Raw genomic sequence first — 17,906 nt, 5'->3', positions numbered from 1 at the left:
AATGTTCATTTTTTCTGAGAAATTTAAAAACGGGTGAAAAACTTTTATGAAGTTGATAGAAATGTTTTGGAGACAAGTGACTACATTTGTAAAATACCATTAACTTGAAAAGTACGGTATTGAAGACTATAATGTGAACCCCCACTCCCGTCATAGAGATGGAGCATAGACATAGAGTAAGCACCACTTGTCACAGTGCCATATGAACGGTGTTGACACAATCAGCAGGCATTAACACCTCTTATGTGCTGGGACTGTGTTGATGGCTAAGGATGCAGCGATGGGGCAGAACATAAGTGAGGCCTGTAGTCTAGTGGAAACAGTGCAGTAACTAGACAATCACACTGAGGGTTTAAAGTGGCAGGCGACAAGCACAAGGAAGTGGAATTAAAGGAAGCCTGAGGGAGCCTATATGGTTTGGGGATTTGATCAGGTCAGCGTGTGCAGGGCCTCTTATCCTAAGAAGGGTGACTTGAGCCTGGGGTCTGAGTGGAGAAGAGGTGAACAGAGGGTGCATCGTGCACAAAGGCCATGTTGTGGGGCGCTGGGGGGCAGCAGTGTTCAGGCCGAGATATGCTGTGTGGCTTGTGAGGCAGATGCTATGGTAGGTGGCATATTACAGGGGGAGTCAGTGCAGCAGGAAGCTACTGAGGAGGGCTAAGTACAGGGATGATTTGGTTGGATCTGCACCCTGTAAGGTTTCCCAGCATGCACTGTGAAGAATGGGCTATAGAAGGACCCCAGGAGAAATGCGCCAACCAGTGAGGCTTATGGGCTGGGTTGTGGTTGTTGAGTTTTGTGGATGTGGATATAGGTGTGTGTTAAGGATGAATGATACAGTATCTGCAGTTGGTTTCAAAATAATGTTAGGTGTGGGGTTCTGGTGAAACAAGTTTGCCAGGAGTTGATAATTGTTGATGTGGGGTAATGGGTACTTAGGTGTCAGTTATATTATTTTCCTTGCTTTTGTATATATTTGAAAATTTCAACAATAAATTTATTGTTTTTTAAAAAGTGATTACTGTAGTTCAGGTGGTAGATGATAATGGCAATAGCTGTAATGGAGAGAGAGATTTACGAAGCGACTGGGAGGTAGTGATGAAGCTTGAAGGAGCAAATGACACAGACCAATTGAATTTACCCCAATGTCATGTAGAATCACAGGAATTTATATGGGGCATCACTTTCAAATAGTGATTTGTAATTTATGGTTCTTTACTATTAAATAATAACTAATGGCATTTACCATAACTTCATGGGAAAAATTGTACAATTCAACACCCCAGTGACACAGAGCAACCCGATACTAAAAAAGCACTACCGCTTTCCCTGGAAAGGAATCAGTTTAAATCATTGTGGTGCTGTGCAGAACTGCTGAGGGCCACCAGCTCAACAATGATATGTGGGTCTAACTTGGTTCTCTAAATCAGAGATATGTATCAGTATTTTTCCACATGCAGGCATATGGGATCCCTCAGTGTATGTCATGCAGCCACTGTTAACCTTGACTGCAAAGAAATATAAGAAAATGGGAAGTTTTACTATATAGTTAAATAAAATTTGTCAAGCAGCATAAATAATAGTATTTTGAAGTTTCAGTTTTCCTTAGGGGAAATGCTGATGAGCAGTTTGATGCAAAGCCACAGGTAGGGATTAAGGGGACACCTGGACAAACCTCACATTGCAGAGAGCAGATGCTCATAGATGTGAAACTATGGAACCTCTGCCAACTCCAGTGCTTATGTCCTCTAACGTTCCAGGGCCCTAGTGTTGGCAGGCTCAGTGCTGTGTACCTTGACTTTCCATGTGGTGTCCCATTTCTGAAAGACAGTGTTGCTCTTTCCTTTTGATAGCTACTTACTGAGCTCCATTATGCCAAGCAGTGTGCTAGACCCTGAGTCTATGGTCAGAATCAGAGACATTCCCTGCCCAGAAGTTACAGACGGGACCAGGCAAATAACAAATGGGACTGCTGGAGCTAAGCATCCAAGAGGGCAGGACTAAGCTGCTGTTTCTGGTTGTGTACCTAGAAAACAGAAAGCTTGTTTTCAACTTGATTTTTTAAGAATGTAAATTAATTTTTTAAAAGAAGTCAGCCAATAGGACACAAGTTTGTTGGAGAAGGAAATTAGATGAAATAAATGATACAATAACAACAACTGTGGGCTGGGGATGTGGCTTAAGCGGTAGCGCGCTCGCCTGGCATGCGTGCGGCCCGGGTTCGATCCTCAGCACCACATACCAACAAAGATGTTGTGTCTGCCGAGAACTAAAAAAAATAAATATTAAAAATTCATTCATTCTCTCTCTCTCTCTCTCTCTCTCTCTCTCTCTGAAAAAAAAAAAAAAAAACAACTGTTTCTGTTTTTTACAAAAGGCAGCAAAGCCAGATATTTACTAATATGTGTTTAAAAGTACTAAAAAGTTAGAGATGCATCTGTGCCTATAGTATGTAATTATGATACCTCCATCCAAAGGACTGTTCCAAAAGCATTAAAGATACTTTCACACATTTGTTTATAAAAGAGGAATAAATATTAAAGCATAAAAGGATGAACACATTCTTGTACACATATAGTATGATCTTAAATACTAAAAAAAAAATCTGGAATACCAAAATTGGTAACAGTTATCCATGGTGATAATTTATAGTATTTCTTTTCCTTTTCTGCATTTTCCTTAATATTTAAAGGTGAATTCTAGTTTGAGAGACATAAAAATATATTAAATATGGAACTGATTTCCTAAGCTTACCTTTCTTACAATGAGAGAGCCATTAAGTAGGGTTTAAGTTCACAGTTTTGTTCTGAGTGGCAGAGGAGCCCACTTGGTCTGGACAGAAGAATGGAATTGACCTGAGAATTGTCTTTCACAGGTGCCATGGACATAGCCTTGGGGTCAGGTGCCACTGGGGTCTTTACCAACTCATCCTGGCTGTGGAACAAACTATTTGAGGTGGGTATAATATTCATAGACCTAAATTATAGGGATGATGAATCAATTATTGTAGCCCTTGAATGATATAGTTGTTCACATCCTGTGCTAAAAGTGATTTTTATGCTGTGGGTTTGCCTTTGAATTGAAAATGGACCAGAGCAACAAACTCGATTGAGTGGCTTCACGTTTTCTACAGATGTCTCTAAATGATGGGCATAATACCACCACCTTCTTCAGTGGCCTCAGAATGAATTAAAGATAACTTACAAATAATATGGCTGAGGTTGAGAATCCTTGAGGTAGAAAAGGGTATGAGAGCAGCTTTGTGAAGAAAGGAAGGCCTTCTGATGAATGCATGTGGAGTCAATTAGCCTGTTGTGTAGGTGGACTCACAGTCTTCTCCCATCCCATCACCACCAGCATACATGCACATGCGTGCACACACACAGTCGGTCACCGCCATCAGTTTCCACCTGTTAGCACCCTGTTAATCTAACCTAGCCTGTCTCGAGGCAGCATGTGACCCTGTGACTTCTTGGAGACACCCAGCTCTTGGCTTCTGTGATAATCTTCTCTTCTGGTTTCCTTCTGACCATGCTTCAGTCTCCCTTGGTAGCTGTTGTTCTTTGTCCACTTCTGATTGGTGTTCAGTCCTTGGCCACATGTTCTCATGCTTATGGGGAAGCTCATCTGTTTCAATGGCTCCCACCTGCATCTTTCCATTGATGGCTCTGTCTCTTTCCTGTGTTCCAAAGTCCATCTGACAGCTCATTCATCCTTTTAGCAAGTAGTTAAGGGGAACTTAATTATGGGAAAAAACACAAAATGTCTCTGAACATATTTGTGAAGTTGATTTAAGGTCCTACACTTAGTTCTCACCCTCCGCTGCTTCCCCTGCATAGCTGTCTTCTCATCATTTGTGAAGCCTGCCCTCTCAACCTCTGTAAAATTTATCTCTGTTTTCTCCTTGCAGGCTGGGCCAGAACCTCTCCTCTGGCCTCCCATGTATCCACAGTCCCTCCCTCTCATCACGGCATCACAACATTGGACTTTTTAAAAATCAAAGTTATATGTGCATAACTTTGATTTTTAAATAGTCAGCAACTTACAGTCTATTTTCTTGGAGTCAGCCATTTTCATCCTTTGGCTGATACATCTGATACATGCTCATGTCCTACACAGGCTGATCTGACTCCATAGCTTATATTGCTGCTTCTTGACTTTCCACTTTTGAGTCTTTGACTTCTTGCAATAGTGAGTTAAACAATGTTTATGTGTACATTTCTCCTGCTAGCCTGTGGGCTCTTTGATGGCTCAAATGTTTCAGTACACTTAGTGGTGTGCAGAAATTCAATTAATGATGAAAGGAAAGAGAGAAGGAAGAAGACAGAAATAGAAGAAAGGATTGGAGGGCAGGAGGGAAGTCACCCTGTGTCAGGGACATTAAAGTGGGTCCAGGTGTGCATTTCCCCAGTACACTGAGGTGACCAGCCTCACAGAAACTCTTTCATTCTACTCAAACCTACGAAACCTGTTTCCAACACAGAATACCAGATTATTAATTGAGACTTTAGCAAATTCCTTGCAGATCTGTGGGATTTTTCATTGCTATATAATCACCGCAGTACTGGGGATTGAACCTAAGTGGCAAGTGGCGCTACGCCATTGAGCTATTCTTGCCACACATTGTCACCTGCTTCTTTTTGAGACAGGGTCTCCCTGAGTTGCCAAGGCTGACTGCAAACTTTGATCTTCTCATGCTTCAGCCTCCTGAGTAGCTGGGATTACAGGCATGTACCACCACACTCAGCTATAATTCTTAAATAATCAGTAATGACCATTGTCCTGATACCTGTTTTATAGTTTCATAGAAAAGCTCTTTCCTTCATGTATCAAGCACACTATGAATTTTCTAGAACCTAACTTAAGAGTGTCATATCTTTTTCTTTTTAGGCCAGCATTGAAACAGGGGACCGTGTTTGGAGGATGCCTCTCTTTGAACATTATACAAGACAAGTTATAGATTGTCAGCTTGCTGATGTTAACAACATTGGAAAATATCGGTATGGAAAACAAGCTAGATGTTCATTTTTACAATCATCCTTGGTTGCCTAAGAATCACTATTTTCAATTTTATCATCTTTACACAAAATTTTAAAAATCTCTGATTTCCTTTGCTTGTAAGCTTAGTTCTAATGTCTACACTTTTCAAGGTATTTCTCCAACAGGTTCTTAGTATTTCGCACATTTTCACATTTGCTTATATTTTACATGTAAACAAATGATAAGGAAAAGATGTGGAAAATATTGGAAGGTGTTACTTAGGAAAAAGGAATCCAAAATTTTTTCTTTACTGCTGAAGTTACTGGTTAACTTCATAATTGGTCCTGTAACTTTGACTCTTGCTCTCTGGTCATAGAACCTATTTGGCAAGAATTGATGAAATGGTTCATGCACCTTGACATAGGCTTTCTCTTTCAGGTCTGCAGGGGCATGTACAGCTGCAGCGTTCCTGAAGGAATTTGTGACTCATCCTAAGTGGGCACATTTGGACATAGCAGGTGTGATGACCAACAAAGATGAGGTCCCATACCTGCGGAAAGGCATGACTGGGAGGCCCACAAGGACTCTGATTGAGTTCTTACTCCGCTTCAGCCAAGAAAGTGCTTAGCTCAGTCACTCAGAAATGCCTTCATTTGTCTGAAATTGGACAGTGGAGCTTGAAAATACTTTTGGATGAATAAAAATCTTTTAAAGGCAACAAAAGATGGTATTTAAAACTATAAAACTAAATGAAATTTGTATGCCTTGATTTTTCATTTTATGCAAAGATTTATAAAAGTAAAGCTAATATCTTTTTGGCAAGATTTTTAAGATATTCTACACATCATGATCAGTTTTTTTTTTTTTAAACTTCCTGATCACTTTTTAAAGTATTTGTTTTTCATTGAGAAGAAAAATTGCACTTCAGATTTGTGATGCTAGAAATGCAAGCAAATTAAGTTACTATTGTGAGAAACAATAAATCCTCCAAGTTTTGGTGTTCTGATTTGGCTCTGATATTTACTTACGGTAACTTTACCACAACAGAACTTGTCTCTTTGGCGGCCAGAGTAATTAAATTGGGGCACAGTGATGGAAATATTCAATGCTATCAATCACTTTGGGACACTCGGTGAGTGAGCTTATTAGTTTGTGAAACAGGCCTGGCCTGTGGTTTCCAAAGTGAATCAATCATAATAGTATTAACCAACTATTCAAACTTCACCAATATGCCAGGCACTGTTCTAAGGGTTTTCATATATTGTTACTGAATCCTCTTAATAACCCAGTGAGGTGGGTGCATTATCCCTTATAGATGAGGAAGGTGAGGCATGAGACAGGTTTAGTAAAATGTCAGTGATGTCAAGGAACAAAGGGTTAAACTTGGGTGGCTTCCAGAGCTGGCATGCTTAACTAGTATATTGTAATGCTTACTTTCAGTTCAGTGACTTGAACAGATATGGAATTTATTTGAAAGCAAGAAACCAGACCATGAAAGGGACAATAAATGAGTATCTATTTGTTAACCTTGCGGGACTACCACCAGTCAATAGAATTCCATTTGTGCAGACTTAGAACAAAAGGTCTTCCCATTACTTTTGTGTAAGATGGATCAAATTATCCATGAATAGAATCTCTGCCCTTTTTAAGGAAAAAAAAAAAACTTGGAAACTATTTGACAGAAAAAACTGTTGGGGACAGTTATTTTTAACTTTAAAAATGTTTGTCAGGTAAGAGGATATTATGTACCTAAACTGGTTTATAAAGAGGGAATGGAAATGAGTGTGCACATTTGTGGTATATTTTAGACTTGAAAGCAGGCAGAGAAGTGAGTAAACAGGGGTTCAGTTTCCCTTGGGTATCCTTGTTCAGGAGCTACTTCATCAGGAAAGATGGACTAAGAGAGTGGGAACTATTGGCTTATGAAGGAAACGAAAAACACACTCCGAGTCAGAAATGCTAGTAAGGCTTTGGTAGAAGGCTTTCTCATAGTCCAGGTAGCTGATGTGGTTGAAGGCAACATTAAATTGAGGAAAGAAAGCAGGACAAAAGGGGTACAACTGCAGTTTACACATCTGAAGGAGTTTTCACTGAAGTGTCATATATACTCAGATTATGTCAATCAGAGTAAGCCATAGCTACTGCAAGGGAGGGGGGGCATACAGAGATTAGCCGGCTGTGTTGCTATTCTAACAACAAGAAGGGGAAGGAGGTAAGGAGACAATTTATGAACTCTAAAGTAGATCATGGATTAGATTCCAGATTTGCAAAGTCGAGCATCTATGTATTCCCAACACAGCACTGAGCACAAGAATCCATCACTGACACTCTGTAAACCCTTGCTATAAAGGGAGAGTGCGTTAAGTATGATGAGGGTAGGTACCATACCTCTCCAGTTTATTGCTAAATCTCTGCTCATGTTACTTGACTCAAACCACTGATAAGTGTCCATATTGGTTGAATGAATAGATGAGAAAGGATACAGTGTGATAAGAGATGAACTTGATGGAATCTTGGGAGTGCTTGGCAATTAAAAGGTTTTAAGATTACAGCAGAGTAAATTCCTAGATATCCTCATACTCTTCAAGGTCGTAGGCTGGGGAGAAGAGTAGTTCTGGAACCACTCTCTTACCACTTAGTAGCAGATCAATCAGATGGAATTAGCCTGACCATTTCTTTGGGGCTCTTCTTGTGTAATGGGCCATATTCTACAGCGGTAGCTCTGCTGTTTAAGAGCTGTGAGCTTCTCCCCTAGCTGTGGTCCTAGGGAAATAAGAGCTTAAAAACCCTATCTTCAAATTACATCAGGCATTCAATTCCCAACTAGATTTCTACCCCCTGAATAACTCATGGAGTTTAGCTGATTATATATCTTACCACCTGTCTAACTGCCCCAATACAAGATAGCACTCTCTCGGGTTGGGGATGTGGCTCAAGCGGTAGCACGCTCGCCTGGCATGCTTGCGCCCAGGTTTGATCCTCAGCACCACATACAAACAAAGATGTTGTGTCTGCCGAAAACTAAAAAATACATGTTAAAGATTCTCTCTCTCTCTCTTTAAAAAAAAAAAAAAAAAAAAAAAAAAAAAAGATAGCACACTGTTTCTACTCTTCTAAATCACTGCCTCACTGGTCTCCAGAAATCTCTGGTGTGAATCCCAGACAACTACCATTGATGTTGTTCTCAGGCAACTTATATGGCCCTTAGGTAAACTGGATATTAAAGGGATTTGCTAAAAAGCAAAATAATGACAAACTTCTTACCATTTTTTTTTTATTTTGCAAAAGTTATAGTTTTAACAAAAACTTCATGTTAATATGTAATGGGTTTATTATTTTTAGTGAATTGGCATTTTTAAAAATTTTCTATTTTAATAGACAAATATTAGCAGACAATGCACAAAAATAAACACTTGGGATCCTCAATAATTTTTAGACATGTAAAGGTGTCTTGAGAATAAAGTAGATTTTCAGACTAGATCCTCCTAGTTTTTTCTTTTGATTCTTTCTATCAGCAAATACTTATTATCTCTATCTTTGCCAAGCACAATTGGAAACAGTTGGATATTGGGGTCAGGATAAATAAGACCAGCTAAGGCTCTGATGCCAGGAGAAGAGGGGAAAGGAGGAGAAAAGTCAGCAATTTAGTCAATAAAAAATTATATGAACAAGTTAATTTCAGATTATGTTTAAATGCTGTAAAGAAATTTAAACAGAAGAGGCTGGGAGTTCTGGGTCTAATTTAGACTGGGAGGCTGACTTTGATTAAAGCCTAACAGGCAAAGGACTTTTCTCTGACCTTTCTACCCTGGCCCTGTTGGGCTTCCTGTGTTTCCTTAAATATGCCAGTCAGGCAGGATCCTTCTGTCCAGAAAGCTCTCCTAACTCTTCAATCATTCCAATTCAGGTCTTCCCCAATCACTCGTCTCAAAGAACACCACTCCATTACCAGTTATCCCCTCACCCGGCTTAATTTTTTTCCTAATATTTACCTTTATATTGATATATATGTATATTTACGTGTTTCTCTTTCTCCAGAAGTTTGGGGTGATTGCTGTAACCCCTAGATCATAAAATAGTGCCTGAGACACGGAGAGTTCTGTGTGTTCCATGGTAACCAAAATGAAGGCTTTTGAAATAAATAATAAACGAGTCAAAAAGCAATTGTTGAGATTATCACGGTGACTTCCTCTTCGAAGCCACCCAAAACAATGCCAGGCACACAGGTAGCCTCCACAATGGCAGTGGCTTCTCTTACCTGACTCATTCCCGCCATAACCCACGACTGGATGAGCATCGGGGACAGTGAACTCTCAGTAACTGCTGGGGAGTGCAGGGGTGACTCCTTCTACCTAGGGGCAAACTGAGCTGGGAGGGAGAACGAACGTGACTCGGCCCAAGTCCCTCCGCTCAGGTCTCAGGGTCCCACAGGGAACTCGACCTCCCCCGCGGGCTGCTCCCCCGCGGTTACTAATTCTCTCTGCATACAACGGTTAGCCATCCATTTTCGCCATGTACTTGTAATGGGTTCACTTGATGCTTTGACTATTTCCCCTGTGGCTTCTGAATCCCTTACGGTTTTTTTTTTTTTTTTCCCCAACCTTCTTCTCCCTGATCTTCTTTTCCCTAACTTTCCCCACTTTTCCCCTGGACTTCTCCTCCCTGATCTTCTCCTCCCTGATCTTCTCCTTCCTAATCTAATTTTCTCTGAATCACCTCTTTAAAAGTCCCCTGTTCCTACTGATGGGCAGAATCCCAGCTTTTGCTAGCAGAGTAATAAGCCTTTTTGTCAAAACCATGTCCTCCTTATTGGCTTGCTCTCAGGGACAAGGGCAGAGCTTTCTGCAACAAACTTAACAAAGACAAGGAAAAGGAAGGCGTCACCCGCGGTAGTGGGAAAGAGCCTTAAACTGGAGGAGGGAGCATCCAGTTTCCCCGCGCCCAACCCACACGCCCCAGCGGCCGCCCTGTCACGTGGCCACGCGCGGCCAATGGCCGGAGCCGCTCCGCGCAGGCGCAGTGGGCGGCGACCCGCCACCGCAGACATGGCGGCCCCGCTAGGTGGTATGTTCTCCGGGCAGCCGCCGGGCCCCCCGCAACCCCCGCCGGGACTCCCGGGCCAGGCTTCGCTTCTTCAGGCAGCGCCTGGCGCGCCGAGGACTTCTAGCAGCACCTTGGTGGACGAGCTGGAGTCGTCGTTCGAGGTAAGCCGAGACTTGGAGTCTTCGTCCCCAGCCCTCCCTTCGTCCCTCAAAATGCGAGCTGCGCGTCGGCCGATATTTCATTCCTCCGTCGCAACACCCAGTTACAAATGGGAAGTTAGGCTCGTAGATCGTGAGTCACCTGCTGAGCCCACGCTGTGAGGGTGGCTGGTACTCTGCTCGGCTGGCGGAGGCACGTCGCCTTAAAATTTTGCCAGGGACCAAGCGCGGACCCTTCCAGGCTCCCGCGGGCTGTCCCCATCTCCGTGTCCGAGTCGCTTCCCTTCCGAGCGCCAACTTTCCAGGAGCTCCCCTCTTACACTGCCCCCGTTTTCTCTCAAGACTCAGTTTTAAGGTCACGATTTCTTTGGAACTTTTCCTTTTTCCTTGTGACCTAACCCTCCCAGAGGCACCTGCTTGGGGCTCCCTTTTCTATTTGGGTGCCGTCCCATGAGATCTGTGGCTTTCCCCAGGGTGCAAGGGGTTTATTGAGATCCTGCCCTGTGGATGTGGGAGGGAACCTGGGAGACCATGGAGTTCCATTGCTTTGTTTTATTGGTGGAGAAACTGAAGCTCAGAGTGCGGGTGGAAGGAAAGTATCTTCATTGGCATATATTGTCGTCGCATGTGCACCAACTCGTTGAATGACCACAGAAGAAGTTATGTCTTACTCAGAAGTAAGATTTTTTGGTGTGCAGATGCCATCTTTTTCTTTTCTTCTGATGTTTTGATCCCAGGCTTGCTTTGCTTCTCTCGTGAGTCAGGATTATGTCAATGGCACCGATCAGGAAGAAATTCGAACTGGTAAGAATTCCCTCTTTGTAGACAGTGTCCCTGCCTTCAGCAAGATTCCTTATTGCTGATTTTACGCTTCGTCTGTTTCAGTTCTGTGTATATCCTAAGAGAACTATTCTGGGGAATAAGATATATACAGATAGTCCTTATAAACTGCTGAGGGTTTTTTTTTTTTATTAACTGAGATGTGTGTCACTAAGAATGAACCATTTTTTAAATATATATATATTTTTAGTTTTATGTGGACACAATATATTTATTTTTTATTTTTATGTGGTATTGAGGATCCAACCCAGCGCATGCCAGGCAAGCGCTCTACAGCTTGAACCACATCCCCAGCCCAAGAATGAACCATTTTTGATGACCTTTTTATATTGGTACCAGGAAAAGAATATTAATTGTGAATTGCTTTTTTTTAAAGTCCACAAGTTGTGATTATCTTTTATTTTTTCCCTCCCTGGTATTTGGTATTTGGGATTGAACCCAGTAGTGCTCTACCACTGAACTGCTTACCCAGACTCTTATTTTGAAATAGGGTCTTGCTTAGTTGACAAGACTGGCCCCAAACTTGCAGTCCTCCTGACTCAGTTTCCCTAGTTGCTGGAAGTGTGCCACCACTTCTAACTAGATTGATATTATCTTTTGAACAGGTGCTACAGAGAAAAAATCTTTTTTATGTTTGTCCTTCACCCCAGTGTTGTGTCTCCAGAAGAGTCAGTTCTGAGTTTTTTGTACCATATTTTAAATGTTCTGTTTTAACTAGAAATCATGATGATCCCTGAATCTCCATATTCTTAATTAGACGTCCTCATGGCATTCATATGGTGTAATGTTTCTTTTTCTCCTGATAAAAGCACAAATTATATTTTTTTAAATTTTTTTTTCCCTAGTATTGGTGCTCTAACACTGAACTACATCCCCAGCCCTTTTTATTTTTAATTTTGAGACAGTGTCTCACTGGGTTGTCTAGACTGGCCTTGAAATTCATGTCCTCCTCTTGTCTCAGCCTCCCTGCTGGGATTACAGGCACACACTGCCTCACCCACCTTACAAATTATCTGCTCTTTAATATTGCTCAACACCTGGGAAGTTTTAAGTTAATATTGCTACGGCTAAGATTAAAATCCCAGATTACATCTATAAGAAGGGGCTTTTTTAATGTATCTGACTATTCATTTATGTGGAAGATATATATGTTTAAATGTTTTTCTTTTTCTTTTTCTTTTTTTTTTTAAGGTGTTGATCAATGTATCCAGAAGTTTCTGGATATTGCAAGACAGACAGAATGCTTTTTTCTACAAAAAAGATTGCAGTTGTCTGTTCAGAAACCTGAGCAAGTTATCAAAGAGGTACAAATTCAATTTTTCCTCAACTTTTAGGAAGAACACTTTGTCTTATGGTCCATCTATGCTTTAATGTGAAATACACCTGTGAATTGTATTTTATAGATCAATATGAAATGGTGCTGGTTGTCACCATTTATGACATCCTGGACAGAAAGGGCTACCAGGAGTAGGAGTGGAGAGCAGATCTTTAGAGTAACTCTGCCTACTTCTTTCACACACTGGCTTTCACAGTAAATTTTTCTTCCTTTTTTTTTTTCAGTAAATGTTTTCTTAAAGAGAAAGTTCTGCCTTGTGAAAAGCCATTAATATAGATAGAGACCCACTTTGGACAGGCACTGTGAACATTTGTCTTGTCCTATGCCTCACACATAGAACCAAAAAGTAAATGATCTGCAGAGTTCTTTAAAACTTAGGATTTTGGTGGGTCTTAGTGATTCTAGACTGGGGCATTTGGAAATACGTTGGGGTTGCCACAAAGACTAGGAAGCTTTAATGTCAATGAATGATCCGACCAGGACCTGTCTCCTCATTGTGAAGGATTGAGGAATCCTCCTACCCTAACTCGGCCCTTGGTGCTCCCAGTGAGAAACACTAAAATGAAGTTATCAGGTTTTGATAGTTTTAAAAAAGTATCTCCTAGAAGCTGACCAGTTAATCAGAAAGGTTCTTTTTTGTTACGATACTAGCTGTTGAGAGGGAGAATTATAAGATGAGGACATTCTTAATAGTCTATTGTGCTAACTTGTTTCCTGATAAAAATACTTGAATAACAATGAAGGTGTGGTTAAGTCTAGGTCTTAATAAAAGATTTAATGCTGGTGTTTGTAAAAATCTCTTGAATCTGCAATTTTAATATTTTGTAATCTGAAATTACAGACAGTGGTATGGATTCTTTTTTGTGGTACTGGGGATTACTGAGCTATATTCCCTGCCTCCTTGCTCCCCACCTTTTTTTTTTTTTTTTTTTTTTTTTAAGATTGAGACAGGGTCTTGCTAAGTTGCCCAGTAGACCTCTAACTTGTGATCTTCCTGTCTCAACCTCCCTGGTAGCTGGGTTTATAGATGTGCACCACAGCACCTGGTTTGATGGGGATTCCTACAAGCAATTGCTGATGTGTTTGTCATCCTTAATATTTTCTAATCTCAGCTGTAGTCTTTGGACAGGGAGGGCTGCTAGATGGCTGGGAAACAGGATGAGAAAGTATTCGATTTTTTGTTTTTATAGTAGCCCTGGGTTGCTTTTTAAATTTTATGACTTTTGTTACTTAACAAGATGATTAAAAATAAAAGCTCTGGTTATTAGGTGGTCAGCTTCACTGGAAGAGTTACTTTAGATTAGTCAAACTGTGGAGTCAAGTAGAGGAATGAGCTGATATGGTTTAATGGTTTTGAATTTGCTTCCTGGTGCTCCTCACTAATCAGGAACTTTATTATTTCCCCTGCATTTCCTCTGACTTACTCCATCCCTTTCATCTGTAGGACGTCTCAGAACTAAGGAATGAGTTGCAGCGGAAAGATGCGCTGGTGCAGAAGCACTTGACAAAGCTGAGGCATTGGCAGCAGGTGCTGGAGGACATCAATGTGCAGCACAAAAAGCCGGCCGAGGTCCCTCAGGGCTCCTTGGCCTACCTGGAGCAGGCATCTGCCAACATCCCTGCGCCTATGAAGCAGACCTGAGAGAGGTCTGGCCTACAAGGTAGCGTCCTGCAGACAGTTCCTCCAGACCTCTCTGTGTGGACGTGGCATTTTAGAACAGCTGTTTGCTAGAGAAGGAGTTGGTATTAATTTTACCTCCACCTAAAAATTTCCTCAATTTTTATGAGCTGTTAATTACTTAGTACTTTATAAAGTGCTTGGTAGACAAAGTGAGGTTTCATTTTGTTTTGTCTGTAGCAAAGTTTAGACTTAGTTTTCCACAGATTTTATTTTTCTTGGCTTTTTGCTTATTTTAAAAATTTTATGTAGTTTATATATAGTTTTTTTTTTTCCCCCAGTTGTTAGTTTGTTATGATCCAAGGGGGAAAATTAAAGTACTCCTAGAATGAGGGGAGAAGGAATTTGGTTTTTGGTCTTTTATGATTACTACACATCCATGGTAGTACAGAAAAATACGTAAATTTGCTATCTCAAGACTTTGAACTACCTCAAGAAGAGGAATCTAATGCAACATTTGTAATGCTTCCATAGCAGTACAGAGTGCAGATATTTTGTAAATATGTCAGAAAAAAGGGTTCAAGTATGCTAGGTTAGCAGAGATACTTAAGTTGATGCTGCCTTTTGTTTGGGTGAGTGTATGTGTTGTGCGGTGTTTGCTGTGTTGAGGGAGGTGTGTTGGGAGCACTACATGCTAGAGGCCTTGTAGTGATGAACCAGTGTGAGTAACAGCAGACCCAGTCTCCCTAGCATGACAGCTGGGACACAAATGATGGACAAGGGGTCAAAGCTTGGTCTGATTCTTTTTCTTTTGAATTTTGTTTTGTTTGCTTGTGTTTTTATTTTACTTTTTGGAGAAAAGGCAGTTTACATGAAGGAAGGTTCTTGTTCAGTGGATTTGATTCCAAGAGCCTAGGGCTTTGGGGTGGAGGTGACCTGCAGAGTGATCCCCCAGCTCCTTCACCTCCACAGAGAGCATGTGGATCCTCTGTGGGGAAGGTATTTTGCCCTCTTGTCAGAAGAGGTTTTCTATTCTCTGTTTTACGCAACTCTTAGATTATATCCCTCAGCCAGTATAAACACTCCTCTGTCTTCTGAATAGTCAGTAGGTCTATGGCTGTGTCTTGGTTCATTTTGTCCTTTCCAACCCTGAAGATCCCTCCCCATGCGCCTCGATATCCACTCATGTTGCTGGTGTGGCCTGGATGCCATCTGGTCCACAAAGCCTCCACTCCAATCCAGAGCACAGGGCTTTTATTCCTTCCACTGTCTTGTGGGTTAGTGAATGGTATCTTTTTTTGTGCTCCTTGCTGTATTGTATGCTCATGGGAAATGGGCATTACTCCCCTGGAATATACAGGAACATGTATTTTGTACTCAGTTTGTGTGTACATATTACTCATTTTGTTTGTGACCTGTAAGGATGATACTTGGCTTGTGGACCTATATCTCCCCTTGGTTGGAGTATATAAGTCAAAACTTTAAAGTTATTTTTTACTCTTAGGGTTTTAAGCTGGTCATCTCATGCCAGATAGAAGCTCTGATTGGCAGCTTTAGGTTTCTTGATTAAAAACCTAAATAAATGCCCAGTGTGATGGCACTTACCTGTAATCCCAGTGGCTCAGGAGGCTGAGGCAGGAGGATTGCAAGTTCAAAGCCAGTCTCAGCAAAAGCCAGGTGCTAAGCAATTCAGTGAGATCCTGTCTCTAAACAAAATACAAAATAGGGCTGGGGATGTGGCTTGAATGCCCCTGAGTTCAGTCCTTGGTATCCCTGCCTCCCCTCACATCCCCCACAAAATAAACTAAGTTTGAGGCAGTCTTTCAATGATAAAAGTGTTTTTAGTGAAAAGATCAGAAACTGTTCTACTTGGTGCTTAATGAAAATGTTTTGAATGAATGTAAATACAAGTTACTGTCATTTCTTTATATTAATTCAGAAGTTATCCGTCAAATAAATGATGATTTTCCAATATTGTCAGTTTGTTAACATCTTTTTTTAATGACACTTTGCTGACTGCTGAACGTAGGAATTCTCCTGTGCTGCTGTGTCCTTCAGGGAGAAACCAGAGTTCATGCTCCAGGACTTCCTTTGTCTTCCCACCCCACAGACAACCCTTCCCACCTCTTCAGGGCTTTCCTCTCCTGTTGCTGCAGTGCCTACATGTTCTAGGTCCTAGATCAGTCACCTACAAGGCAGACAGCTGAGAGCTAGTGGAAGACAGTAGATCAAAACAGTGTCACAGGAGGCTGGGAGTGAGGCTTGTTGGTAGAGCACCAGCCCAGCATGTGTGAGGCCCTGGGTTCAGTCCCCAGTACTACTAAAAACAAAAGCAATATTGGATCCTGGGGTAGAGTTATGGGTAATGGTGGGTAATGGTAATGGTGGAGGTAATTGCCACCCTTAGAAATCTATAAGATACTGAAGGCAGTCCCTGTCACAGCTGTTTAATTTGCCAGCCTCACCTTTACAGAGTCCAGAAGGATCCTGGAGAGTGACTGTTGACCAAGAGTCTAAACCACAACCACTACATTGGCTGTGTCAATAATGCTGGAGCAGTTAAGGGCCCAGGTCTGTGGTCTGCAGCAACTGATGGGTTGAATCTGTTCTTTTCTACCCCAGTTAAGAAACAGTTTGCATTCTAACAGAGCCCTAGGAACATGGAACTCTTCAGCCTCTGGTCATAATACAGCCTGAAAAGATTTTTAGCATCAAACCTGAATCAGTCAGTGTCTCTCAATAGCCATTGTTACCTACAGGCCATTACCATCACCTCTAGGGCTGCTCTTGAGAGACTGGTGGAATCAGATGATGCCACCTCAAACAGATGGAATTATATCTAGCATATCTGTTTTGTTACTATAATTGGCTCCAAAAAGGTGAAAATTTCATTTTCTGCTGGTAAAAATAACAAGTTACTAGAAACTTTTGGGATGGTTTATTTTGTAATAAACTAAAAGTTTATTTGTGTATCTTTAGATGCCTTACTTCAATACTCAAGGAAATAGTCTCAAAAAACTAATAGAAGAATGTAAAAATTTGGTTAACAAAGGCATAGTTATTTCAGGGTAGAATCTAGAAATTTAATAAGTTCTTTCACTTGAAGTAAGAAAGGAGACAAAAACAGATGTAGTAGCAACATAATTTTGTTCCTGCAAAAGTATTATGCTGAGTCAGAGGACAGTAGTATATAGCGCAATCTGCTTTGTTAGTTATTAGGAGTTGTACAGGGTTGTGATAATATTTTAACTCAGAAGTATAACCACCTGTGTATAGTTTTTTTCTGTCACAAAACAAAACAATGCTTATGGCCAAGATCTGAATGTTGTTTTCCTAAAGTTCATTTGTTGGAACTTAATGCTCATGTGAGACAAGTTCAGTTTCCCTAATCCAAAAGTTTTTGTGCACTGACATGACACTGCAAATGGAAAATTCCACACCTGGCATGTAGTCAAAATGCAGGTGTACTAAAAATATTGTATAAAATTACCCAACAGGCTGTTTAAGGTGTGTATGAAACAAATGAATTTCATGTTTAGACTTGGGTTCCATCCCCAAAATCTCACATATATGCAAGTATTCCAAAATCTCGAGTTCTTTTTTTTAATCCAGGGCTTTGCACATGTTAAGTGTATGCTCTACCACTGAGCCACATTGCTGAGCTCAGTGGTAGAGCACTTCCCAGCACTGCGACAACAAAATCCTATTAGCTTCTTGTTTTGTTTCAATAGTAAATTTTGCCTTTAAATGTTGAGTTTCAATTTTACTTGCATTTCTCTCAAACTGACGTGTGTGAAGTGTGTTACTGGCCACTTTTTATTTGTTGATGCTCTGACTGAGCTTAAAGTGAATTTCCTACTTTTCAACTCTGTCTTCATCCAGTTTTACCTTTTTAAGGAAAAGCAATACCAGCACAACCATTCTTACTGCC

The 17,906-nt window shown here is 41.0% G+C and overlaps 2 protein-coding genes across 2 annotated transcripts in view; both read left to right on the top strand.

The window, feature by feature from the left end:
* Positions 1–5,986, top strand: part of Lap3 (leucine aminopeptidase 3) — a 30,414-nt gene extending 24,428 nt beyond the window's left edge. Inside the window, exons 11-13 of the mRNA XM_026403073.2 lie at positions 2,876–2,955; positions 4,891–5,000; positions 5,419–5,986. Coding sequence (XP_026258858.1) covers positions 2,876–2,955; positions 4,891–5,000; positions 5,419–5,608 — 380 coding nt within the window. The 3' untranslated portion in view covers positions 5,609–5,986. The remainder of the gene's footprint in view (positions 1–2,875; positions 2,956–4,890; positions 5,001–5,418) is intronic.
* Positions 5,987–10,013: 4,027 nt separating this feature from the next.
* Med28 (mediator complex subunit 28) lies at positions 10,014–15,944 on the top strand. The gene is made up of 4 exons (XM_026403083.2): positions 10,014–10,184; positions 10,919–10,985; positions 12,213–12,325; positions 13,802–15,944. Exons 1-4 carry the CDS (start codon positions 10,026–10,028, stop codon positions 13,997–13,999), a joined length of 537 nt encoding a protein of 178 aa, XP_026258868.2. The 5' UTR covers positions 10,014–10,025; the 3' UTR covers positions 14,000–15,944.
* The last annotated feature ends 1,962 nt before the right edge of the window (positions 15,945–17,906 follow it).

The sequence above is a fragment of the Urocitellus parryii genome, chromosome 10 (assembly GCF_045843805.1).
Source record: "Urocitellus parryii isolate mUroPar1 chromosome 10, mUroPar1.hap1, whole genome shotgun sequence".
NCBI classification, from domain to species: domain Eukaryota; kingdom Metazoa; phylum Chordata; class Mammalia; order Rodentia; family Sciuridae; genus Urocitellus; species Urocitellus parryii.
The sequence above is the reverse complement of the archived record's forward strand: the minus strand, read 5'-3'. Positions and strand labels throughout refer to the sequence as shown.

Bases quoted from the DNA above. Each gene is read 5' to 3' on its own strand.
- Med28 (XM_026403083.2), top strand. From the start codon at position 10,026: ATGGCGGCCCCGCTAGGTGGTATGTTCTCCGGGCAGCCGCCGGGCCCC. The intron at 10,185-10,918 runs GTAAGCCGAGAC...TTTTGATCCCAG, and splicing joins AGCTGGAGTCGTCGTTCGAG to GCTTGCTTTGCTTCTCTCGT. The intron at 12,326-13,801 runs GTACAAATTCAA...TTTCATCTGTAG, and splicing joins CTGAGCAAGTTATCAAAGAG to GACGTCTCAGAACTAAGGAA.